Below are 26,494 nucleotides of genomic sequence, written 5' to 3'. Positions count from 1 at the left end.
TTAATCAAATCATGGCACAAGATTTCAGATGTTTCTGGTCTTGCTGTATTTACCAACAAGTTCATTCAAAGCATTTAAAACGCATAAACTGGATTAAAACTGTCACACGAAGATGTAAAGCTCATAGATTATTAGTCCCTGCGTCTGTGCCTCTGAGCAGGGTAATTAGAATGAATTAAAGTCCCCTAGCCCCTTAGCCTTAAGCTCAAACAGATGTATGGTTAAACTGTTATGCTGAGATGAATGTCATCTCCTTGCTACTTATGGGCGGTGATTTTGGCTGCCCGTGTGTGGACTGTACCCCTGCATGTTGGCGGCTGATGGCTCCACTGGCGGTCCGCCTGGCACTGCGCCTGGGAAGGGCCCTCCAGGATGTAGCCGTTGTTGCAGAAGAAGCTAACCACGTTGTTGAGGTTGAACCCGTCGCCAACCGTGCGGCCGTAGATGGGACTCCCTGGATGGCCGCAGCTAATGGCTGCCAAACACAAGGGTGGAGAGGCTGGTGCTTAGTTTACAGCACAATACTTTGATGCAAAATTTGAGTCCACTCAATACTATGGCTATCCGTTATGTCTTTAGTGTGTGTGTACATATATATATATAGATATAGATATAGATAGATATAGATATATACACACACACACACACATACATGTATAAAAAAAAAAAGAAAAAAGAAGAAAGACATAACTGATGACCATAGCATCCACAGTATTCCGCAGTGTTCTGTAGCTCCCACAGTATTACAGTTTGGACCTCTTATTGTACTTCTTCCTTTGAAATTGACTCGAGAGGGGCTTGTAGCATGTAATAAATACACAAACAGTGTTTTCAATACGCTTTCTTTTTAGATGCATGCACTAAGCTGGGGGAAAAAAAAAAAGAAAGATTCCATAAAGGAAATCTCAAGTGCGAAGCACGTCTGTCAGGAGCGGTAATCCGAAAACAAATATGTGCTGAAGAACACATCAGGCAGGCACAAACACAAAAAGAAGGCGTTAGTCATTTTCTCGCCAAAAAAAAAAAAAGCCTTGCTGGTCTTGGTAGGATTTCCCCTGCTTACAGATACGTCTGCAATACCCATCCTTGTCATAGTCCCCCCCCCCCCCCCCCCCCCCCCCCTTTTTCCTTTTTTGTCTGCATAAGAGCTTGTTAGCATTCCTTTTGTCTGCCGTTTGTCTTGCTAATCCCTCAAAAATTCAAAGATCTGTGTAGCTGCGTGATGTTTATTCCTGTGAAAAAAACAAAACAAAAAACAAAACACCACTCACAGACGCATGACGGGAGCTGTCCCGACCACTGGTGATCCTGTTGGCAGATCCGTACCGAGGAACCGATGAGGCGGAACCCGGGATTGCACTGGTACACTACTGTGTCCCTGTAACCAAAGTTCTCCCCGATGACCTGGCCGTTCACAATGGGCTCCGGTATCCCGCAGTGGCCGGCTGTAGGCAAAGCAGAAGCGTGTTTTTTTTTTTTTCTTTTTGGGGGGGGGGGTGGTTGCTGTACATTTATTCGGCGGATGGTTGAACTGATACAAGTTCACAACTACAACTGATACATTCCAGATACGGCTGACTTCTTGCCGACGTCTGATGCTGCACTCGCTAAGCAAATGACAGCTGGCGTCTTGAAAACACTGAGACATCTGCTGTACAAGTCAGGTGTTGTAAGATATTTGTGGGACAATTGTGAAGGCTTTATAAGGGAAAGCGTAATGGAGCCCAAAAAAAAAAAAGAGAGAGAGAGTGAGAGAGAGAATATTCCGTCGCTCAGAGAGGTGGAGAAGAGAAGTGATGTGTGCGTAGATGTGGAATAGGCTGCCGTTTCTCTGATCCTTTCATTGATCTGAGCGCTCCCGACAGAAAAACACACACACGCACACACACACACACACACAGACACACTTCACTGAGGCCTCCTCATCTATGTGACTGTAACATAGACACTTTGAGCTGATTTAATGCGCCGTTCGTTTCCTAACCCACTTTCCTCCTCTCCCACTTCGCTCCCTATATCTCCACCTGCTCTGCCTCCAACAGAGATGACTCCGTCTCGTCAAGACGCACGTGTAATCTACTCTCTGGGAGGAACTCGAGATCTTGCCTGTGGGGCAAAATCAGGAACAGTTAGAAAGAAAAAAAAACACCACCACCACCACCCCCCCCCCCCCCCCCCCCCCGAACAAATAAATAAATAAATAATACCGCTAGTGGCTGAGCTGTGGAATTAGGTGTTTTTGTAAATATCACACAGAAGACTGAACTGAAACGCGTTCTATGCAGAAATGAAGATATACTTCGACAGAGCAACGCACGGTTGTGGCTTCTCTACAACAGAGAAAGACATCTCATTAAATAAAATCTTACGCAATCTCTCTCGCTCTCTCCCTTGAAAAAAAAAAAGTCTGTTGTGAACTTTTGGTTGTTTTTCATTAACGAGCAAAAAATTTGACTACCCAAACAGAGGGTCTCCATCCCGCTCCAGAGCCCCGAGGCCAGGCATTCTCGTACGGCCGAGCCCACCAGAACGTATCCCGAGTCGCAAGTGAAAACGGCCGTGGCTCCGAAGGTCGTCTGCGTTCCAATTTTCATCCCATTAGGAGGAGTGGGCAGCTCTCCACACGAAATGACTGCAGTAAGAGGCAATAGAGAGGGAGAGGAATGAGCTGGCATGCAACTCAAAGTCAAAGGTACGCCTGTAATTTACACCCAATTTGAGAGAGCCTGTTTCTTTTTCTTCCCTTTCTAGTTTCTTTTTTTTTTTCTTGAGGGGGGCTTGCCCATTTATTTATTTATTTATTTATTTATAAGCCACCTAAAAAGCACATTCCAGCAAGCTGAAACACACTAAAAGAGAACTGGAAATGTCTGAAAATGGGGAAAACTTTTGAGCCGATTGCTTTTGATGCCGAGCGATAATGACGGCAATGAGAGCCAACTGATTCAGTGACACCTTACCTCTGCCACTTCTAAAGGTGCGTAAAGGCAAATTACCGGCAAACCCAGCATTATATGCAGATAGGAGTTCGGTGGTCTGTGGACTGAAGTGCGTTCCAGAATTTTCTCCACGTCGCTCCACACTTAAGATTTTGGATCACCTCGTATAGATCTTATACGCTTCAAAGTGGGTGGGCTAAAAACCTATTCGTTGTCTCCGCTGTTAGCAATTTCAGTTGTGTTTTCGTTTTCGTATTTGTCATTTTATAAAATTGAACCCCTTTTTTTGTTGTTGTTGTTTGTCTCCCCCCTTACACACCCCCCCCCCCCTTCCCTTCCCTCCCCTCGTCCTTGCCAGGAAGCGGGATTGCGTCTTAGGTAACGCTCCATGATAAAGTGCTTTTTACTCCGTGGATTTCTGGGCTTTCATCTCGGAACTTTCTCACTTGAGCGTGGCAGAGAGCCATCCAAACATTTATCATCGCGACGGTTTTTGTCAGATGTATCATTTCTCTACGCAACACTGGCAACTCAAGCATCTGATACCATATCACGCCTGACAAATGGCACAGATAGCCTCACACATGGACGCAGCCAAACAGCTATGAGCTAAGTCCCCTCGAGACGTCTATTAGCATTTCCGCTTTCGCTAATTATAAAAAAAAAAAAAAAATTTAAACGCGCGACCTTATCTACGACAGTGGATTCCTACCGAGTAGCTGTACAACTGTAGCTCAGTGTACAAAGTTTGTTCGTTTATGTGAAGGGTGTAAAACGTCTGTCCGTGATGGATTCAGTTTTAGCTGCTACCTTAGACAATTTAACACTTCGGTGACTGTGTAATTGGTACTCGTGTCTTGTTTGGCAGGCTTTAAAGAAATTGGGTGTAAAGAAAAAAAAAAAAGACAGACAAGTTGATAAGTGTGTGTGTGCCTCTGTTACACTCACTCTTGCAGCGCGGCCTTTCATTTCGCCAGCTCCACGTCCCATTGGATGTGCAGTGGATGTGGGCGGGGCCGAGACGGTAGTAACCAGGGTTACAGTTAAAAGCTATTTTGGTCCCATATTCATAGCGAGAGCCATTGACTATCCTCCATTTGCCGTGATCCAGCGTAAAGGATCCGATACTGGGACACACCATGACTGTGGCAAGGAGAGACCAGATGCAAGTTAAAAAACACCACTGCACTTAAAAAAAAAAAAAAAAAAGAAAAAAAACAATTTAGTGTCGTTAAACGGTTTTAGTTCCAACCAGGCATGAATTTAATAAGCATAACCTGATGTTATCATTTTTTATTTTGATTACAAATATTTAGACAAGCACTGTAACTACATCTCTTAAGAGGCATTTAGGCAAACAGTCGCGTCCAACCATGTCACTCATTAGCTTAATAGTTTTTCTATTACTTTGACTGCAGTATTGGATACAAGTGAATACTCTAACTACTCTAAGCACCGTCATTTAAGGCAGGCCTCATATGGTGGTCATGTGGTTTGAAAGGCAGGCTGACATGGCGGTTAACAGCCAAGCCCGTGTGTGGTACCTGTGCATCGGGGGATTTTGTTGTGGTTGCTCCATGTCCCGTCAGCCTGGCAGACGGTGCTGGTCACCTCCTTGGAGGAAAGCCTGTAACCCTCGTTGCAGAAGTAAGTTGCCCTGGTGCCCACTGAGTAGTCTGCCGCCAGCACACCTCCATTAACCGGTGCCACAGGCATACCGCAGGACACAGCTGAGCAGAAATCACCGAGAAAGAGGAAGCAAGGGGGGGGGGGGGGGGAGAGAAAGAGAGAGAAAGGGGAAAGAGGGATGGGGGGAGAGAGAAAGAAGCAGTGAGTGAGAGAGAGAGAGAGAGAAGGAGAGAGAGTGTGACAAATACGACTTGTAGGCTACTCTATTCTCATACCCAACAAGTTCCTCGCCATTTAAATGACAACAATTAGAAGAAAAATAAGACCTGGCTATCATCTGTGGCCAGATTTGATTAATATGACAAAAAGAGAACTGCAGAGAATATCAATATTACACTCTGCCTTTTCTAATCACACCAATACATCCTGAGGTGCCTGCTTGGCACTTGAGAGACAGCAAAACAAGCTGGGGCTTCTCTGCTGTTGTTTTTTCAACATATAATAAAAAAATATGCTGATACCAAATGGACTCATTAGCCTGTTAAATCGTAGTCAAGGCTGTTGTATGCGTGCAGTCTCTGATTGTGTGAACGGCGAGCGAACAAAAGGCCAAACGTCTTTCACTTTAACCTTGAGCTCGAGATTCTCCGAGCCAGCGGGAAAAGTGGGGCCACGTCGGAGGCATCGACTCGACTGCATTTTATTGAACTCCAATTTAACCCCTTCTGATCAACTCTCCTAATTTCGGAGTCGACACACATTTTCCGCTCCCCTCTCCGAAACGCTCTGCACTTCATTACCTCATGCCGTGCACTGACCTCTGCGTCTGTGTTCTCTCTGGCGCTTTGCCAAAGCTTCCACGTCGTACATAGAGGTCTTCGGTGCTAACGGAACATGAATTTGATTTGCCAATGTGGCAGAAATTTTTAATTAAGCCAAAGGGAAATAGGATTTGGAGTATGTTCAAAGCCACATCAATAAACCCGACGAACATAATGGGATGCGCAATTATTGAGCATTAAATATCTAATCAAATAAATCAAACGCAACAATGGCTCTAACGCGGAATGCTAATAAGAGGCTTCGAAAAAAACGCAGAAAACAAACACTTTGTTATTTAAATGTATTAATTAGGACGAACAAAGAGCAGATTGATCTTTCTTGTTGCCACTTGACATACCGTGTTCCCGCATTGACAGCCGAGCCAATAAAACACTCAAGCTCTGGCCAATCTGGGAGAGAAGCGTTGGCAATGAAAAGTTCGCCCTTTGGCAAGTGTCTTCCGAATCACTTGAAACTGCTCTGGTGATGTATGGGGTACATTTTTTTAATGCCTCGCGAAGTTTAGCGTCACTCGACAGTTTTTCAAAATCCTTACCGGACATTTCATTTATTGACGGTGACTGATGGGAGAGTTTGTGCGAATAGATTTTTAGCATGCAGCAAAAACGCCACGTTAGCCCTAGAGAGTCGTCCAAGCTTTTAAAATAATTTTCAAAGCAAAAAATCAGACACTCTCCATCCATTCCTTAGATAAACCCATATCTTTGTCCTCTTTTGTATTCTAGCCTAGCGCAGAGTTTCATTACTTAATGAATCAAGTGTTTGGTATTTGGCCGCTTCAACTGCTGGAATAATCACAAACAAGTCTGAGTTAAAATTCACGCTGTCAATGTTAATTACTATGTAAGAGTCTCTTAGAGCGAAAAAAAAAATAATGTGGCAGACATTATGCCTGCTAATGACTACAACACATTACATTTAAATTGTCAATCAGATTGGTAATGTTAAGTTTTTTCAGAAAAAAAAGACTGAACTTCAAAGTTTTTTTGTTTTTGAAGTCAAAAAACAAAAAACTTTGGAAGAACAAAGCTTCATTTCATAAAGTTGCAGTTAAGATCTTAACAAGTGCCTACTGTAGAGAATCTATAGATAAAAACAAAAGTCACACAAGACACCAAATACAAAAACACAACTGACACACAGTGTGGATTGATTCTTGTATATCTATATTTAACTGATATACAACTACATATGTGTTTAATACATTGTTATTTGTTCATTAAAATCCAAACATGTACAGTCTATCTACTGAAGTCTCTGCGTTACAGTGAAGAGTTCCATCCTGCCGCTCAGACTCATGCTGTGAATCAGTTGCTCGTTCAGAGCGGGTTTGTCACAGTTGAAATTCTAAATATTCAGGACACATGTTCCTTTGAGAATGTGCTGAAAAGCGAGGGTGTGCACGAGTGCGGTTCTGGGGTTTACCTTGGCACGCCGGCACGGACGCGTCCCAGGAGAGGTAGCCGAACACCGTCTTCCTGCACACGGCCATGCTTTTGCCAATCAGCCTGTATCCGCGATCGCAAGCCCAACGAACCACGCTGTTGACGTGTCCTCCCGTCTGACTCACCACGAAACCGTGCTGGGGCGAGTCTGGAGTGCTACAGTACATGGCTAGGGATTCAAACACACATCTTAGTCACGTCGATAAAAAAAAAAGGGCATTCTGATTGGTTGGATATCCGACATGCATGTCCTGTTATTCGCTAATTGATTTCAAACCGAGATCGATTTAGCACATCAAAGATCGTTTAAGCTGTGATGAATGTCAAGTCTGACATGTGGGGTAACTTCTAGTATTACGCTATACACAATACAATACAGCCCTTATTGTCTTAATATCATCATACTTTAACATACAGGACAAAACAAATGGCAGGAGCGAAACACGTGGACGGATGGAAAGACAGACATATGGAGGGATACGTGCTTAAAACAATGAGCAGATGGATGGATGGATTCATTGATGGATTCATGAAGACAAGCTGTGCCCTGAACAAAATACCAAAAACAAAAGCAAATATGTCAGACTCCTGACTGAACAAAGGGAAGAACGAGTGGAAGGACAGATGGACAGACAAATGGACGGTGGATGGATGGATGGATGGACGGACGGATGGACAGACGGACGAAAAGACAAGACAAGACAAGACAAGACAAGCAGACTGGGGAGACGACAGAGAACACACGTGCCACTGAAAAGGTATTAACAGTCGGGGATACATACTTTGATACTCACCCACGTAAGTGATGCGGAAGCCCTTCTTGTTGGTGCCGTGGTCGGACGACCAGCGCAGGAAAAGCTGGTGTCCTGTGGTGGTGATGGTGAAGGGCGCGGCCAGATCTCCGCTCAGAGCGGCTAGACTCTGACTGTAGACACTGGACCCTTCACACAAACCACACAACAGGAGAGAAAATGGGTTTTTACAGTACAGAGCACAGTATTCAGTTTATATATCACTAGTGACTAATTCATTTAACCATTGCTCTCTATACAACAAGAAACATAAACAACAACCGCCGAAACAGCAAGAGCAACTATTACCACTGTAGTAGTAGCAGTTGCAGAAGCAGTTGTAGAATTTTGTCAGTGTTAAGATGCAATTTGTTACTAAAACACACACCTAGTACGCTTTAAGTTATAAGGCATTGAAGAAAAAATAGGTGTTAGCATGAAGGAAGGAAGTAATCAGAGTTTTTCAATGGCTCTTGAGTGCTTTGCCTGTGCTCTGTGCTACAAGCACCTAATGGGATGGTGATCAATAGTGACAAACAGGGTAATCTGCTGATAATAGTCAGTGTAGTAAACAATTAGTCACTAATGGTACACTAAACGCCTTAAGAGAAAATACATGTGTTTATTTTATCTTTTTTTTTTTTTTTTTTAACAAAAATAGACCGGTAGTTTAGGTGGATATCAAGCTTAACAATAATATATGAAGATAATCATTGTATCTGCATGTTTCTCACAGTCTCACAGGAAACAGCGGTAAACACTAAAACTCCACAGTGTCAGAACTGGGACATTCACGTTATTTGTCTGCATGAGAGATTTTCTAAGGGTGTTTTTTTTTTTTTGTGACGATGACATCTTCACAAGTTGTCACGTATGCCATCAGGTAATGTGTTGAAGCTCACCGTCAAATATCTCCAGGATGTCAAACTCCTTCTCGGTTTGGAAGAGTTCAAAGTACAAGGTGATGTTGTAACCTTTCTCCACATTGATCAACCAGGAACACATCTGAAGGTTCGGGTAACTGTCTGGGTACCCAGGGCTCAGAATCACTCCAGTTGAATCGAAAAGAACCTCATTGTCAGGGCAGTCAACTACAAAGAACATACAGAGGTAATGACAGTAACATTAAGGTACTCTATATAGATGTCTCCAAAAGCAGGTAAGCAAATAATTCTAACCAACACAAGTGAAACAAACTCCTAGTTTTACACAGGAAGCTCTGCTATGGTGATTCCAAGGTAATATTTAATTTTAGATAACTATTTAGGTAACTAATATACAAACTCAGAAATACACAAAGATCAAATTTTCACAGCTCGTATAAACGGTAACACCAGAGTCATGATGATCTTAAGCTTAATGGTTTAAACTCATCTCTATTTCAAAATAAAAGATGAAAAAGGGTACAAGCGGCACATGGACTGATCACAAAGGGACATTTGTAAGAAGAGGAGACAAAAGAAGAAGACGTGAAACACAGTGCGTAAAGAACCGTGAAGCTAACCCTGGCACAGCGGCGGCGGATTATCCATTTGTAGTCTCTCGCCCAGTCTGCAGGTCAGAATCTCACTGCCCACGAGTGTGAACCCAGGCAAGCAGCGGTATCTGATGATGTCTCCTGCGGAGTAATTACACGCGCGCGCACACACATACACTCACACCCATTAGTCCCGTGCAACATCGCCGCTTCTAAACCATTCGCTATTAGCGCCGCACCTGGCAGCACGCTAGCCTGACAATTACGGTGATGAATGGTACTGATTGTGTGCTGCTGCTGAAACAAGGACAGAGCGGAAATTGGATTGAATGAAAGCTTTGTAGGGTTCTTTTTTTTTAAAACCTTGTGTAGTAGTGTTGATAAAGCAGCTGATTAGGTGTGTGTCGCCCCCCCTCCCCCCCCACCCCAAGAGAAAAACTGGAAAACAGGTGAATGTGTGAATTTTCAACGAGGAACTTTACCAATTTCAAATTCGTCGTCATCCTTGAGTACCTCTGCGTTGGCCACAGGTGGTGGAGGTTGACAGACTCGTAAGTGGTAGGCTGAGGAGGATAAGATGCAGTACAATCGGTTAACGAACTCTGTTACCTACCTGCTTCTGCTAACCTAATGACCTGTACTCTTGTCAGATTTGGTTATACATGTATTTTCATTTTACAATGACACGTGCAGCACCAGCACACACCGGTTTCATCATTATGATTTCATAAAGCCGCTGCCGGTGGCTTCACACAAGTGAATTATTTAATATGTCAAATGCAGTAGGTGTGTCACACGGCAATTAACTAATGTTACAAGTCTCTTATGTGTCTATTACAAGTCTACTCTTCAACGGTGCTGAAGTTCAATATCACGTTTGTTCTCTATGAAGTACTTGAAAATCATGTGGTAGACCAGAAAACGCCACACTTCAATTCCGAACGAGCATTTCCTGCTCTTCAGTGAGCAATTTTGTATGAGTACGCATACCAATCGAGTTAAACTTCGCTTGTTTTCTCACATCAGTCACGTATAGTGACACCAGCAGTTATGAAAGAGAAAAAAAAGTTCATGTCATAGAACTGTCAGCACTGGGGGGGGGGGGGGGGGGGGTCTCTAATTCTTCAGAGATCAAACGTAGTTTCTCAGTGATCTCTGGATGATATGAGTAGCCGCTGAAAGACACTATTATTATTAAAATGTAAGAAGATACTTCAAATAACTTTTCGAACCGAGGAAGAAACTTCATTTTGAATTTCTCATGAGGAAGACAAAGATCGTCAGAGAAGCATTACTGGTAGAGTCATAAATGCTTAATTTAAAACAGGAGCAGAGATGCATGTTTGCAGCATTGGGACCCCTAGCGTTTTATCTTTATTGTGTTGTTAATTTTCTAATGAGCTTCACATTTTACAGCAGTTGATCAAATTCCCTAATGTAGTAATGTTTTATGTTCAAATTTGAAAAATATGACTACACTCTATACTAATAGTGGGGTCATTCTGTCTTTTTTTTTTTTTACCCCATACAAAAACAGGCTTTGTGATCTCTTCAAAAAGTTGGGGAAATTTTTAAAGGTATTTCTGAGAAAAACAAAGCACCATTTTTTTTAATGAAAATATCAAAAAGCTTCTCATCAAGATGCGTTGTGTGTAATTGACATTTTCATATCAAAAAACCACTAGACAAGTATCACTTTGCAGATCCTAATTTCATTCTTAAACTATCCCATAATTCCCTAATTCCTTGATTCCACCCATCTGCTCCCTGTCAAATAAGGAGTTCTATAAATGATATATTGGAATGCAGATAAAAAGCGATACACTTGCAAATTCCCAATTTCAGTTTTGTTCAGAGACGGAAATAGACCAGCTGTTATAATTGGAGCAATTTTCCATTGATACTAAAAATCTGCAGCTGCCCCTCCTTTTGCTTCTGAACAAAAACCAGGAACATAGAAAAAAAAAAAAGAAAAAGCAATAATCTCCCCTTAAGCGCAGGTACTTGAAGTGGAAAAGATTCAAATTGATATTTCATTGTGTGTTCCTCTGTCTGATTTTCTGAATCAGATAAAAGCATCAAGCAGTATGTTCACAACTAGCACACGCCGAGAGGAACAGAATAGCACACCCAAGTTGACAATGTGTGACGCGAAGATGACGCGATAGCCAAGCCATGCCAAGCCATGCCCTTCCCAGAGAAGAAAACCAGTGGAGATGAAATCAAACAAGCTTGGGAAAAACTCACCGTGGTAACTAAGAACAAAGAATCCACTGGTGCTGAAGTCGCTGTGGAATTTGATCAAGACGTGATTGGACGTGCTTGAGACGGCCTCCTGGGTCGAGGTTCCGCTGTACTGGCCGATCTGCGGGGAGCCTTGGTCCGGACCGTCCCTGGAGACGAGAGCGGATCAGTGGGAGGACGGTTCCGCGTAAACCCGGATACATCATCACAAACATAACTTTTGAAAACACTCCAGTTTTGAATGGGAGGCGTCCTCTAAATCGATTTCAGCGAGGTGAAGCATCCTTTCACACTTGTGCAGTCAGTCCCTGTTGTTGGGCTGATAAAGCAAAGGAGGTTTTGTTGGGGGCTTGGGGAGGAGACAAGAAATGTTTGGTTTTCAAGCCACTCAAGTGAAACAATCCAGGCTTTAAAAAAGAGTGGATTTCAAATCCAAACCGAACGCCGACCGACGAAAAGATCCTAAGAGTGGCTGGATTTGAGCGGTTGCCATCCGTACAAAATTTAATCATGATCGTAAGAGTCGGTAGGAGATAACAGGAAAAAAGAGCTGACAGGTAAACTATTGCTAAAATGTTGAAAAACGCTTAGGAAATCATACCCTTGCTTTTATTCACGTACCGACATCTGCCTGACACTAAATAAAAGGGACTGCGCTTAATCAGACCAGTTTCGTGGACTGTGTGATATTCTCCATCATTAAAGTGTGCTCAAAAACATGTTCCCTCAGATGTGCGGAATTCTCTCGAGAGGCTAGCTACATGACAAAAATACAAGCTCCGCTCAACTAGCCCTGCAAGAAACATTGGGTTGCTTGTAACAAAAATACCAACTGACAGTCCTGGGTCTTTGTTTCCAGTGGCCCCGGTCACTTCACACTACATCATTAATGTCTCTCAGAGAACGGAGAGGAAGGGGTGAGAAGGGCAGACCGGTGAAAAATGATATTTGAAGAGATTGGAGTGGAGACAGCTTTCAGAACACAGAGGAGACAGTTATATTACTACAGTTGCCATTGTGTCAAAATAACTGCAGAATACAGAGAGGATGAAAGAGTGATGTGACTTGAATATTAGGGGTGGGGGGTTGGGGGGGGGGGGGGCATAAGTAAAAACAAAAACAAAACTGTGGTCGCCAGTCTGAAGCTGTTCTTCAAAACGCATTCATATGATTGAATGTGAATGTTAGAGTTTCTTTAAAAGGTAGTCTTGGTAACAAAAAAAATCCGATCGCTGAGTAATGAAACATAAAATGAAAGGGGGAAAAAAAAAAAAACCCAAGTGAAATTCAGTCAGTGTCATTTTGCATGTGACAGTTGCTGAAAGCTTGAACTGAAAGATAAGTATTCAGAAGTGTGTTCTTTACCCTTCATAAGACATGAACGGATGGTATTGTGAACCGTGTTGAAGGCTCTCTGATCAGGCTCTGACAGTGTGAAGCAATGTATGCAGTTAAAAAATAAATAAAAAGAGCGTCTACTCAGCTCTAAAACAGTGACGGGAAATACTGCCATTTCAAAACCTGAACGCAGAACGTCTCACTTTCAGCTGTATCATTGCAGATTCAAGCATACACCAGAACACTGAGGGGGGGGGGCCCTTTGAAATCCTTTGGAAAATGTAAAAATCTTAAACATTTATACATTTCAATTTTGGTTACAATGGGTTTTTTTTTTTTTTCCTGAGGTATTTTGGTGTCTGTCATGTAGTCTCCGACTCTCCTTCCATACATTACATTGACGTGTATATGTAAAATTTTCGGTTACAACAGTAGCTGTTAGGATGTCTGACTCTCTCAGTTCTGCCAATTTGGACAGTTTTGAAACCGTTAGCTCCTCCTACCAGACAGTGATGTAGTCGTAGATGGGTTCGGTGTTAAGCACAGTGAAGTTGATGTGGATTCCGTTTCCAGGAGGCACTCTGATGCTCCACATGCAGTCCTTCAGATTTGGGTACTCAGCCGGGTGACCCGGGGAGTAGATGGTCCCGCTTAAAGATGTGAGATTACCTCCACAGAGAGCTGAGAGAGAGAGAGAGAGAGAGAGAGAGAGAGAGAGAGAAAGAAACCATCACCAAAAAAATTTGTCAGGCTAAGAAAATTTCAAGCAATCAGTGGCACCATGCCATGAGAGAAAATGATAATTGACCGAGATCAGCTGTGAAGAAATTAAAATTCTTTAGCCCTATTCATGCCACCCCGCAAGGCTTTTTTTTTTTTTTTTTTTTTTTTTTTTTTTTAAGAGGAAGGCGCTACAAAAGCATGTAACAATGTGAAGAATGTAATCAAAATCACGCGTGTTGACCCCTAAGGGCTAAGTGCCAAATGCCGTAATACATCTGGCGCTCATTTTAGACGACAACCAGTCGGGCCCCTTTTTTTTTGTAAAACGCTCCTGTTTTAAATGGGAAAATCTTCTCCAAATTGATGTCACTGAGCTGAAACATCTTTTACACTTGTACAGTTGCTGCCTGTTGTTAGGCTGATAAAGCCAAGGAGGTTTGGTGGAAGTTTATGGAGAGAAAAAAAAACAGAGAAGAGAGATACCAAGCAGCAGTACTTGTTTTTAAAGCCACTCAAGTGAATCTCTCCAGAGTTTGTTTTTTTTTTAAAAAAAGGAGCGGAGAAAAAACAAAACGGAACCACACATCCAATATGATATGATATTAGCAGAAAAAGATATTAAAAGTGTTAGCATTAGAGCAGCTGCTTTGAATACATCATTAGTTATTACTGCAAGAATTGATGCATTCTTCAATCTACTGATTCTTCTTTTCTGTAAAGATGATTATTTCCCATGATCCCCAACATTTGGAAAGCTGTGGTTACCAGGCATACCCTCTGCACAAAGCCAGACTTTTCCCTTTGCTCCAGCAATGAGCTTAATTGTTTGGCATTACACCAGCGTCTGTAGGGTCCTACAGATAATTACATTTTTTGCTGAGTAGCATTAATTGGATAATGCAAAAAAAAGCCTCTACTTTTTGCTGAGTTACAAGATATTGTTTTTTTTTTTTTCCTTCAACTTTATCACACTGTTTGGGGTGTTCCAAATGGGAAGAGCTTTTTGTCAGGGCTTGTGCAGGGAAAAAAAAACAAAAAAAAAAACTTTGTGCCTGCGTTTATCCAATAAAGCCAAATCGAATTTTTGTACTTACCCTCGCAGCGTGGTACTGGGTGGTTCCATTTCCTGCTGACTCCGTGCAGGCAGGTGAGTGAAGGCTCACCAAGCAGCGAATAACCTGGCAGACACTCGAAAGAAATAGTCATGCCAACCCCGAAGTCGCTGCCCATCACCATGCCGTTTCGGAAGGGTCTCGGGTCCGGACACCGCTGCAACTCGTATGCTGGAGGAAAAATGGCCCTTGGTTAGCAATAGCAATAACTACAGTGCCCCCAAAAAATAGAAGAAAAACCCACTCTAATGAGTCATTCTGAGAAACTGGGGTTTGGGTTTTTGACATGCCCCCCCCCCCCCCCCCCCCCCCCCTCTTTATCAGAGGCAGTGATGTAGTGATGTCCTTGTAGAGATTCTCTAGAGAAAGCCAACCCCTCCTCCCTGCCCCCTATAAAGTCAGTTCACTTCAATGAACCATGGGATAGATTAGCCTGCATAAAACAAGATCAAAGACTCAAAGGACCAAACAGACGATACCAAGATCTCACACAGCCTCGTTGAAGGAGAAGTCCTTGATATACACATATCTCTGGATCCTTTATGAGGTTTCATTGCTGGAAATGACATGCTGAAACATTGTAGGGTGTGGAGACCAGCTCTCATGAAGGGAGCATTCCAAGAAACTCCTCCAGATATGGGACCCTTTGAGGTCTACTGTGGAGTGAGTGTTTTGGAAGGTAGAGAGATGGAGTTATTGCTCTAGCTGAAGGAGGACCTGAGGGAGGAGTTTTTCCTTACCCTCGTAGGTGATGTGGAATCCAGGTTTGTTCTGGGAGTAGTCACTGTGAAAGAGGAAGCTGGTCTCATGGGTCGTGCTAAAGAAAGAGTCTGGAACGACCGACCCGCTGAACCGATCGATCACGGAACCAGTGATCGGGTTCCCGCTCCGCACTTCAAGGTAGTCGTGGACGGCCTCCGTGGAAAAGTTCAGGAATTGCAGATGAATTCCTGACGCAGGAAAAAAAGGAAGAAAAAAAACACCAATGCAAAATGGAACATCTGTTGTTTGTTTTGAATTTGCGCTTCACTTTACTTTATCACATAGGCATACACTGAATAAAAGAGCTTCTGTGATCACATCATGAATCATACCTCAGTGGGTAAATACAGTGAAAGGGTAACTATGCATTTCATGATGGACGTTACATAAACTGAAAACTCTGATGAAAAAAAAAAAAGAGAAAAATAGAATGTTTCTAATCCTGAGGAATACTGACCGTAGCCAATTGGGAGTTTAACCGTCCAGGTGCAATCTTGACCGCTGGGGTAATTCCCAGGAAATCCAGGGCTCAGGATTACCCCGTTGAAGTCCGATAACGAACCTCCACACTGAGCTAAGGAGATATCCCGAGGGGAAAAAAAAAGGCATTAAGTTTGACACCAACCAATAACCTTTAGTGAGAGCACCCTACATGTGCTCCAAAAAATAGGCAAGCTGTGGTGAAATAACTCATAAAAACACATGATATTATCTTCTGAAACAGTATAAACACCCCAAGTGTCCGTCAATAAGTATCAATGCGTGTCTTCTGAAACTGACTGTGTGACCTGTTTAAACCTGGCTCTCATATAATACGTGTGTGTGTGTGTGTGTGTGTGTGTGTATATACATACACACACATACACACACACACACACACACATATATATATATGTATGTATGTATAATATTTATATGAGAGGATAAACAACAACACATACTGAGGGATGAATAAAGAAGTAGATTTGTAACACTACTCTAATTTTGCCTTTAAAAAAAATTTCAATAAATGTGTTTCACTCATTAGAGAGAAACATGAAACATTATCTTGCTAGACTTGGCTTAATGACTTTCGAAATTGAACAAGAGAATATACATGACTTTGGGGATCACATTAAAACAGACACCCCCTCCTTTTTTTTCCTCTCTCTCTCTCTCTCTTTGTGTGTGTGTGTGTGTGTGTGTGTGTAGAGGGCATTTGTTGACAAGGCCATAATAGCTAACCACCTACAGTGAGTCTGTCCATTTACAGTACTTCAGAAGAGCAAAATTGAACCGTCAATACTACACATTGACCCGTTGATTTACACTGCTGTAACACAGATCAATTCAACTTTCAGCAGCACCTCACATATTCTGTTCCTCAGGTATCTTACCCTTTGAAAAGGTTAAGGACTTTCAGTTAAAGTAACAGCTTCATGCACTCACACGGCTTTTGTCAGCCAATAATGTTCAGAGACTTCAAACTGGATGTCATGATGGGGAAAAAAAAAATACACGAGTGGTTGTCAGAAAATGTGGTATATGAAAATACTATAAGAGAGGCTGGTGGACTCGTGGAGAACGTAGCGTAATTTAGCTTAAAAACTGAATTCAAAGCATTTTCATCTTAAAATGGGTCATGGAGAGGCCTCTCTGCTATGACGTTACAGGAAGTTTTTTTTTAGAAAAAGTACCTGAGCCTCCATCAGCAGAATTAAAGGTTCACAGCACAACAAAAGCATCAATGGTTCCACAGTCATTTCAGGATAGTGACAGATAGACGAATATTAAAGGGGAATATGAAACAAAAATAATAATAAAATAAAGTTAAATAAATAAATGAATAAATGAAGTGGCTGGCCATGTCAGAGGAGTACATCAGTAGAACAGAACAGACTGAACAGGCTCTCAAACAGAACAAACCCTAGAGAACAGCCTTTATCATTTTTAATGAAGAGAAGAGAAAATCCAGAAGAAATGATAGTCAGAACCCATACACGCACACACACACACACACACACACATATATATATACACACACACTAGTGTCATTTTATATTCATAATTTCTGGATGGCACCAACTAATTACAGAAACCCAGGTTAATAGTGTTATCCGTATATATATATATATATATATATATATATATATATATATATATATATGAAAATGACATACCAATACACAGTGGTGCTGGATGGTTCCATCTTCTAACTGGTCCAGGCATGCAGGTGATATGGGCATTTCCCTGAAATACATAGAGATAAAAACAAAAAACACAATAAGTAGAATGGGGGGGAAAAAATGAGGATGTCTGTATATAAAGACATTTTAGCAAATTCAAGAAAGGACAAAAAAAAAGCAACGGTTTGGTGAATTTTTCATTTTTAGTGTTCTTCAGTGTAAGGCCCAAGTGGCTGAATGACTAAACCCTGTTCTCAGCATCTACGTTTTAATGAGGCCTATAGAGCAATGGACAAACTTTACAGACAGACAAACTCAGGACCTTAACCAGCTTCCGCTTGTTTTAAAGAAAGAGGACTGGGTTTTCAAGGCTTTTCTTAACACCATTAGTCATCTTGCTAATGTTTTTGCCGATTACATTGGCTAAATGACAGCGGCATGGGACAAAGCAAAGCCAAATGGCAGTCTGGCACCAGCAAATGTTTCTTTCTTTTCTTTTTTCGTTTTTTGGGGGTTTTTTTTGGGGGGGGGGGGGGGGGGGGGGTTTGTTTATTTATGGAAAACAAGCATTTGAAAGGCTAACATCATTAGTCTACTTAGTATCATAAGATAGTATCATTCACTGGTCCTTTTTTTTTGTTTGTTTTTGCCTCACACACCTTCAGAGTGTAACCTTGCTCACAGTGAAATGACACCACGTCGCCCACGATGTAACGGTCGCCCACTTTAACCGCGTTGCTGGGCGTCTGGGGTTCTGGGCAGGAGTCCAAACCTATTGCTTAAGACACAAGGAAACTCTCTTCATTTGTCAGCAGACAACAGTCAGCAGGTGCGCAAAAACACCCACACAGGTCCCATACTATAGGTGAATGTAAATAAAAACAGCATTTAAATAATGGCAGTGCGTAAAGATGTGCGCATATATCACATATGTGTTTGCTCCAGACACTGGATAACAAATTCAGATAATAAGTACATGTTTTGAAAGCATGCTTCTGCTATAGTGGCTTGCTACGATCTAGTCATTTTTATATTCTTTTTTTATACATTACTGGCCAAAAAAATATAGATATATAAATACAAATGCAGCCTTCCAAAACCGTCAAAAATACAGCACTACAAGAATCCACTGGATGATATCAGTAAGTGGGGAGGATCCACGGTGCTGAGTATCTGATGGTTTGGTAATTAAAATAAAACCTAGTGTTAAATAAATAATCAGCAACACATACTTTACATCAACAAACATTCATTTCAGCATCAAAACACTCTGATTAATATTTGTCTAGTGTTATCTAAATGAGAACAAAATAACTAATGCTGCCTGAGTCTCTGAAGAACCCTAGACATGATTTTATATATATATATATATATATATATATATATATATATATATATATATATATGTGTGTGTGTGTGTGTGTGTGTGTTTTTGTTTATTCATTTATTTATTTATTTACACTCAAAACACAAACAAGCGCCACACATCCTGCAATGTTCTGCAGTCGCGACAGGCGTCCTGACTTTCGACGGCTGTAATATCAGTGACTACACAGTGAGTGAGGGAGGTGCGGGCGATAGGGGGGGTGGTGGTGGTAAGGGTTCCATGTGTCGTGTTCAGATATGACCATACCTGTATACTCCAGATGAAACCCCGCTCCAGACACACTCATGTCCGTCTGAAAGGTGAGGTACAGGTTGTTGGACGTGCTGTTGAGGAGAGGGGGAATTGTCGTCCCTGTGGGGGTGTCATTCGGAAAAACAAAATTTGCATTAACAGGACGCCAATTACGGATCCGACTCCGCGCGGACCGACCGCCGTCCGCAGACGTTCTGGTTGTTGACGCGGACCGCGGTTGGACCCTAGTGTCACGGGGGGGGGGGGGGGGTTTGGATGTGTCATTCAGCGCTGGTACTGTTTTAATTACCTTTATCCAGGCTGTGGAATGGCTCTATTGACAGGGCGCTTCCGTGGTTCCCGGAGGTCACACCTCTGTGGCGTCCACATCATTGAACTGAAATAATGCGGCCTTAAAGGACAGCCGACAGATTGGTTCTATCTTTTCTTTTCTTTTTTACCTTCCTTTTTTTTTTTAAGTAACCTTTGGGTGACCTCAGAAGACACTGCGAGACGCTGCATCCGACATGGCCCTGTCTAATGCACTGACAAGCTATTTGCCCAGCCAACCATTCTGCTTAGGCCCCTGACAAGCTTTGATGTGTAATCACAGGAGGGTTAAGTAATGTTGCAATAGGGGTGGGGGAGAAGGGGAGGGGAGGTATTTGTGTTGGCTCAAACTACATGTTCAAACCACGCTAGAGTTTATGGAGAGGGACGATGAAAAAAAAAGAAAGAAAAAAGGCTTTTGAGTAATAAGACTGACAGTCACATCTATTATATTTGTGACACCAACAGTCTCGAGAAACCCCCTCCTCCCCCGTGGTCTCTGCGGCTGGACCGCGTTTGCTCGCATCTCATTCGTTCAACCCTCCTGACTAGTCAACCTCATCCACAACTTCCCTCAGCCTCACAGTTCGGTCTCGAACGAGATTAAACGTCAAACGTGTTGACGACAGCTAACACGGCTAACAGAAAAAAAAAAAAAAAAAAAAGATAAGAAAAGAAAAACTGTGTCCGTAAAGGGTGGGTGAATATTTTATTTTGATTCTCGCTGTCTGGGCTTCGGGGAGAATGGAGGTGGTGAAAATAATTACCCCTCAGTTTTAAGTATGTCACGCAAAGAAATTATTTTATGCCATATTGATAGCAGCTTGTCTCCTACCTCTACTAAGAGTGCTACCAGAGAGTTTCTTGACTTTGAGTACTCACCCCTGCTGTTTGGAAAAGCTGTTAATATGCTGTGATGACTCAAATACTGATTCACTTTAGATGATTTAAAAAAAGAAAAAAACCTCTAGAAGTAAACATATGTACGATATGGTGTGTGTGTGCCTGTGTGTATGTTTATATATATATATATATATATATATATATATATATATATATATATATATATATATATAAAGTGGCAGCTAGCGAGCTAGAAACAGAGGAAGAAGAGACCTCCCCTTTAAATCTATCATTAATTTCAATCTGTTCCCGTTAATCCACCTTGATTAACAATAAAACTAACGATTTGCAAATAATTAACCCCAATCGCGTAAACAGAGTAAGTATTTACCAATATCATTTTGTGATAGCATTATTTTTCTTTACTGAACTGTGTAGCAATTGTTATACCCACACGTTCTTGTAATTTGTGGATAGCTGTACTTTTCGCTGTCTGCCCGACATCAGGGAATATTGATGTCAAGTGCGCTCATCTGATTTGCAAGATTCTGCCGTGTAAATGCTCGCGAAACACCGTGGATTGTCTGAAGCTTGTGTGCTAGTGGAAGCTACAGTGTGAAATTGTTTAACAAGGATGGCAATTATCTGAATACGTACTGGAAACCTAATCCCTCAATGTGTTTTACGTTGTAGCTTTCTTCTGTTATGAAATTCAAATTTAAAAAAACAGAGGTAAAGTTATTGAAATCGATCTCAATTTCTGAGAATAAACTTTTAGGTTAGAAAAAAAACAGGATCATTTATCTGTGTAACGCATCAGCGTTGAGTGCAATGCACAATAAATTAGCACTCAGGCCTCAAGTAGTTTGCAAAAAACTGTAACACCAACACAAAATGACACTGAGAATTATTTTCTCTATTTACGCGATTGGTGTTAATTATTCTGCAAATCCTTAGCTTTGTTGTTAATCAAGGTGGATAAATGGGAACAGGTTGAAATTAATGATAGATTTAAAGGGGAGGTTTGTTCCTCCTCTGTTTCCAGCTCACAAGCCGCCACTGATTTTAAATATATATACACATGCATATCTGTCTATCTGTCTATCTATCTATATACATGTATACATACACACACACAAACACAGTCTTATGTTTTCTGTTTAAGATCAAGACTGAACGCTGACTCCTTCTCCCTTGTGTTGTTGCCCAGTCTTCTCCCTTGTGTTGTCTAGAATAGTAAATAACGTTATAAAAGAGTTGTCCAGTTTTCGGTAAATTGTGGAGAGCTGTCCGTAAAATTGTGGAGAACTGTCCGTATCAAAGTCAGTTTATTGTTCTTCACTCCAGAGGAGAGAGGCGCATGCTGTGATGCACACCGGGGATTCGTCTAAAGGTTCTGAAGAGACTCTACGGTGTCTGGTGGATTTTGTTGTGAAGGTACTGTCTGTATTTTTTTATTTTGTTTGTTTTCCTGACATTGGGTGTTTTCCAGGACACAGACGCACACGCATACGTGATTTATATGTCGGCTCTTTTGAAGGAATCTTTGATTTACTTCGACGACGCTAAAGTCACGTAAAGATAAAAAATTCCCCACCTGAATAGCTCCCCAGTCTTGGAGCGTTGCTGTCAAGTCCGTCGTAGAATTCCAGGGTATCCCAGTTGTGCTCCGTAGAGAAAGTGACGACAGTGATCTAAAGGTTCAGGAGACGATTTTCGTCAGAAGATTAACCATTGCTTCATATAGTGGTCACATATAAGGTTTGCAAAAGAAAAGGTTGTTAAATAAGAAACAAAGAACAACCAAGCACAAAAACAGTATATGAGCAAGTCCCTTCAACACTGATGACTTCCTGTCATTTTTTGGCAAGCTAACTTTGTTTGTCAGAGAAGATTATGAGTGATCTACAGTACAATGTTTTCTTCTGTGGCTTGAGGGATGCGTTTATGGGAGACTGTATCGATAACTGGTTCTGTTTGAGAAAAGTTTCTCTGAAATTTCAAAGCTATAAAGCCCCTGAAATTAGATAAAAGTCATACAATCTTGATAACTGAGCAATACACACTGCCTTAGACTAGCCTTTTCCTTTTCCTGTGCTGTGACAGTTCAACCTACACTTTCAGTCAAAAAAAAAAAAAAGAAAGAAAAAAGCATGAACTTTGGTTAAAGGCAGATAAAAAAAAAAACCAAAAAACGTCTCTCTCACTTGGATTCCGGCTCCCTCTGGTACAAAGACCTTCCAAACACAGTTCAGGTGGTTGTCATAGGGATCAGGGTAACCAGGCGATAAGATGGTCCCTCGGCGTGCGGTGAGGACCCCTCCACAAGGGACTGAAAGGCAGATTTTTTTTTTTTAGAAAAATGGACAGAATGTGACAAAAGGGTATGTGAAAAAAAAAAAAAAACGCCTTGCAGAAGAAGAAGTAAAAAAAAGGATGATGGTACTATAAAACTGATGGAAGGAGTTTTGGGAGGGAAAAAAATGCCAGATATGTGAATTAAACTAATGAAACAGGTTTTAAGAGCTACATCTCGGTAATGCGTTCAACTTTGTCTCCAGGTTAAAACGAAAAAAGAAAAAAGAAAAAAAAAAGTGTTGAGCATTATGCAGAAGCAATTTAGTGGTATTAAATTTGCATCGTTCTTTCTTTTTTTCCTTTCTTTCTTTAAAAGGTCCTTCCTTTTTCATAAAAATTATTTCGAACATGATATGCGCCTTTCGTGACCGCTGGATTACGGACAGGAGCGACTGATAATATTATTAATGAGTCTAATTATCATTATTAAAAAAATCCTGACCGACTGAACGTAACCTTCTCTTGTACATGAGAAATGTCTAATTACTGTCACTGGCTACTCTTCATGTCATCACAAACCAGTAGTCCCATTACAGCAACCATTACGTGTCTGGTTTGTCCAAAGGAGAGCGCTCCAATACTACTGATCTACGAGCCTTCAAAATGATATGAAGTGCACCTTTTTTCGCCCTCTCTTGTTCTCAGTGTCAGTGAGCTAATGTGCCACTGGGAACAAGATAATCACTCCCTGCAGTTCAACACACACACACACACACACACACACACAATGAATTATTTCAGTATGTTATTTCATTCACTCTGTCCTTCACAGGATGGTCTGCTATTGTGCCTTCTGTCAGCATTCTGTATCCTCTCTTTACGCGTGACTCACATCACTCCACATAAAACAAATTACACATTCACTCGTTTTCAATTATTCTTCCCTTATATTGATGGCTCTTCACAATATTTCAGCCCTGCTGAGCTGTGTCTTTATAGACTACAGATACATTTCGCTGACCACAGTATATACACTGTAGACCACGAAATACACTGTGAAGCATTTAGTGGTTTTCAATGAGAGGAGTGGATTTGTCCGTGACTTTGCCCTCAACTGCTGTTCGAGGCGGTGAAGACACAACTGTGCTGTTCACAGGTTTGTTTGTTTCGCCGACGTTCTTACACAACGTTAGACGTACGGTTGTAAGTTGTTAACAACGGCGGGGTTAAGTGCCTTGCTCGAGTGCACGTCGGCGATGCGTTTTTTTTGTCATGTTCCCTCTCTTGAAGGAAACGTTTGAAAGAAGCCGTTTCACATCATGATGCCGTATTGTGAAAGTCATCAGCGCCAAGCGACGCACAGTCAAAATTCAGTTCTTATTTCGTGTTTTTTCTTCTGTCATGACAGTCAAAGAACATGCACTCACGAGCGCACTCGCGCGAGTAAACAACATAAAGGAACAACAACATCAACAGTTACATTTTTTTTTTTTTTTTTTTTTTAAAAAGGAGAATTCGTCCTTGGTGACTCAGTATGACTCAATACTCAATTTTTTCTCTCCCTCTGCATGTCTTTGGGGTGAAAGATCAAGCAATTTTCACTTGTTTGTTGAGGCTTTGCCAGACAATGAATTCAGCACCTTTTGTTGAGCTGTCAATAAGGCAGAGGTCTCAAAGAATGTTAAATACTTCAAGGATTCACTCTCTCCATGATCAGTATTTGATAGTGTCGGTCAAGGACGCTTGGAAAGGCTAGAGTCCGGAGTCAATCGAGGACGTGTTTAACTGCCAAAGCTACGCAGTGTTTGGCCACGCCGTTTAAAACGTCAAACTGAAACTGTACATCTGTCGGTTTCTCTATTTATTCTTTTTTGCTAAGTCACGGAAAGAGAGAACATAACTGTCATGAAGAAATTAATTGAAATCATATCTTTTTTTTTTTTTTTTTTTTTTGAGTTCAGTACAGAGGGATGTCTGCTGTCGGCAGGTAATGATAGTCTCCTCTTGTAATTAAAAACTGATTTTCAGCTGTGCTCAACGTCTTCATTCTGTGCTAGCATCCTGACAGACAGAGATATGAAAAATGTTCATATTATATAAACTGTAATGTATCCTTCTCCGCTGCTGTCAGATATTACACTCACTTCATTACTCTGTATTGTACTCACTGTATTATGCTCTATGTATCATGCTCTACTGTTATTGTTCCTATAAAGTTTGATTGATGATTCATTTTTCATCAGTCCTTCTCAAATGTTTGATGGTAACAAACACACTTATGACTATAGACGGAGTTAGGACCAAGATTACACTTGGTATATACATTTTTTTTTTCTTTTTAATATTTAAAACTTGAAAATGCAAATCAGTGTAACAGTAGTTAACTTGCAATTGTGATACACTGTATGACATTGCAATGACACACAGTTTTCAGAACCGTGGAGTATGAGGCTCTTTATATTCTGTGTTCTAAAGACACAGTGATGCAGTGAAAATGTGTTCTGCGGTTTCCAGGGGCAACACTGCCAACTTTCCCCCTTCACTAAAACATAGACTCAAGCATTCTCATTCTACTCAGCAACACCGCGCCTCATATAGCTTTTCCCAATTTGAGACAGAGAGAAAAAAAAAAAAACATAACTGTAAGGAAAAAGAAAAAAAGATTGTTGTGCAATAGAAGGCATTTCTCTGAAGAGATTACCCATCAGCAATGCCCAATGGAGCAAAGACAGATCCTATCTGCACACAAGAAATCAGGGGATAAGAAGCCTTCGGGACGAGTATATGTATTTTCTGTGTGTGTGTGTGTGTGTGTGTGTGTGTGTATAAAGCCAGTGACCCAGTGACAAAGCAGTAATTCAGTAATTGACTAAGACATTTAAAATGGAACAGCCATTATTGTTATTTGTACTGTATAACGGCAATGACATTAACGTGCAAAAACGACGTTAGTAAATTTGGTCTATGAGGATTCGCCATAACGGAGCATTAACGGCTAGTGTGAAATCACCGGGAATTACGAGCCTGAGCCTGGGCGTCTACCGACTTCTCTCTCAAAGAAGATTTTCTATTAAACTGGAAGATAAGGAGTGCTGGCGGGGAGAGTACTTCTGTCACTTTGCATTAAGACGGTTACATCAAGACCCCTATTGATTCACTACCGCGTTTCATCCCACTTTCAGCTCTACTCAAAAAGGCCTAGTATACCCCATTACGACCAGTTCATCTCCAAGCCATACCCAGACACATCGATTTCACTTAACCTCCCCCAATCATCTTCCAATTTTATTTTTTTTTTTTAGGTAAAGGAGTTGTGTTTTATGCTTCCTCTCTGACAGGTGGAGGAAGAGGAGAGAGTGTGTGAGGTGGGCAAAAGAGTGTGGAGACAGAACGGCGGGAGTTTCCGTACCGATACACGCGGGCACGGTCCCGTTCCACTGGGCTAGAGTGTTGGGCACAGCCTCACACCTGATGGCAGTGGAGCCGTGCAGAGCGTAGCCTGGGTTACATTCGAAGTGCACCACCGTGCCCACTCCGAAGTCGTTCCCGATCCGTTTTCCAAAGCGCGGCTCGGGAACCGAGCTGCACTGGGAGGCGCTGGTTCTGGGGACAGCTGCGATAAACAGGAGGGGAAAAAAAAGAGAAGGTTTTACGATTCAGCCTTTTATTTTTTTTCTTTGTTTCTCTGTATTTGTAGAATGTTCTGCGAAAAAATGTTGACCTTGATAGACAAAATGGAAGCCCTTGGCCGTGTTTGGTCCCACTGTTGTGAACTTGATGGTAATTTCATTTCCAGAGCTCAAAGGCAAAGGCTCTCCTTGGAGATGAAAAGGGAAAGAAAGAAAAAGGAAAAAAAGCGCAAACATTCCACCATCAGGTCATTAAAATCAAAAGAGCTACAGTCATCACTAGCGTTATTTACTTTTTACTAACAAAA

General features: G+C 41.6%; 1 protein-coding gene across 1 annotated transcript in view; it reads right to left on the bottom strand.

Moving 5' to 3' along the window:
* csmd3a (CUB and Sushi multiple domains 3a) overlaps nt 1-26,494 on the bottom strand; it is a 126,801-nt gene that overhangs the window by 31,092 nt on the left and 69,215 nt on the right. Inside the window, exons 33-54 of the mRNA XM_030785320.1 lie at nt 26,279-26,374; nt 25,967-26,170; nt 22,467-22,591; nt 21,857-21,953; nt 19,102-19,206; nt 18,128-18,246; nt 17,463-17,532; nt 15,761-15,877; nt 15,282-15,491; nt 14,524-14,712; nt 13,210-13,387; nt 11,372-11,517; nt 9,607-9,687; nt 9,152-9,265; nt 8,550-8,738; nt 7,651-7,797; nt 6,837-7,025; nt 4,484-4,669; nt 3,888-4,082; nt 2,459-2,632; nt 1,272-1,445; nt 302-475 (exon numbers count right to left, since the gene is read on the bottom strand). Coding sequence (XP_030641180.1) covers nt 302-475; nt 1,272-1,445; nt 2,459-2,632; nt 3,888-4,082; nt 4,484-4,669; nt 6,837-7,025; nt 7,651-7,797; nt 8,550-8,738; nt 9,152-9,265; nt 9,607-9,687; nt 11,372-11,517; nt 13,210-13,387; nt 14,524-14,712; nt 15,282-15,491; nt 15,761-15,877; nt 17,463-17,532; nt 18,128-18,246; nt 19,102-19,206; nt 21,857-21,953; nt 22,467-22,591; nt 25,967-26,170; nt 26,279-26,374 — 3,279 coding nt within the window. The remainder of the gene's footprint in view (nt 1-301; nt 476-1,271; nt 1,446-2,458; nt 2,633-3,887; nt 4,083-4,483; nt 4,670-6,836; nt 7,026-7,650; nt 7,798-8,549; nt 8,739-9,151; nt 9,266-9,606; nt 9,688-11,371; nt 11,518-13,209; nt 13,388-14,523; nt 14,713-15,281; nt 15,492-15,760; nt 15,878-17,462; nt 17,533-18,127; nt 18,247-19,101; nt 19,207-21,856; nt 21,954-22,466; nt 22,592-25,966; nt 26,171-26,278; nt 26,375-26,494) is intronic.

This window comes from Chanos chanos, chromosome 9, assembly GCF_902362185.1.
Source record: "Chanos chanos chromosome 9, fChaCha1.1, whole genome shotgun sequence".
NCBI classification, from domain to species: domain Eukaryota; kingdom Metazoa; phylum Chordata; class Actinopteri; order Gonorynchiformes; family Chanidae; genus Chanos; species Chanos chanos.
The sequence above is the reverse complement of the archived record's forward strand: the minus strand, read 5'-3'. Positions and strand labels throughout refer to the sequence as shown.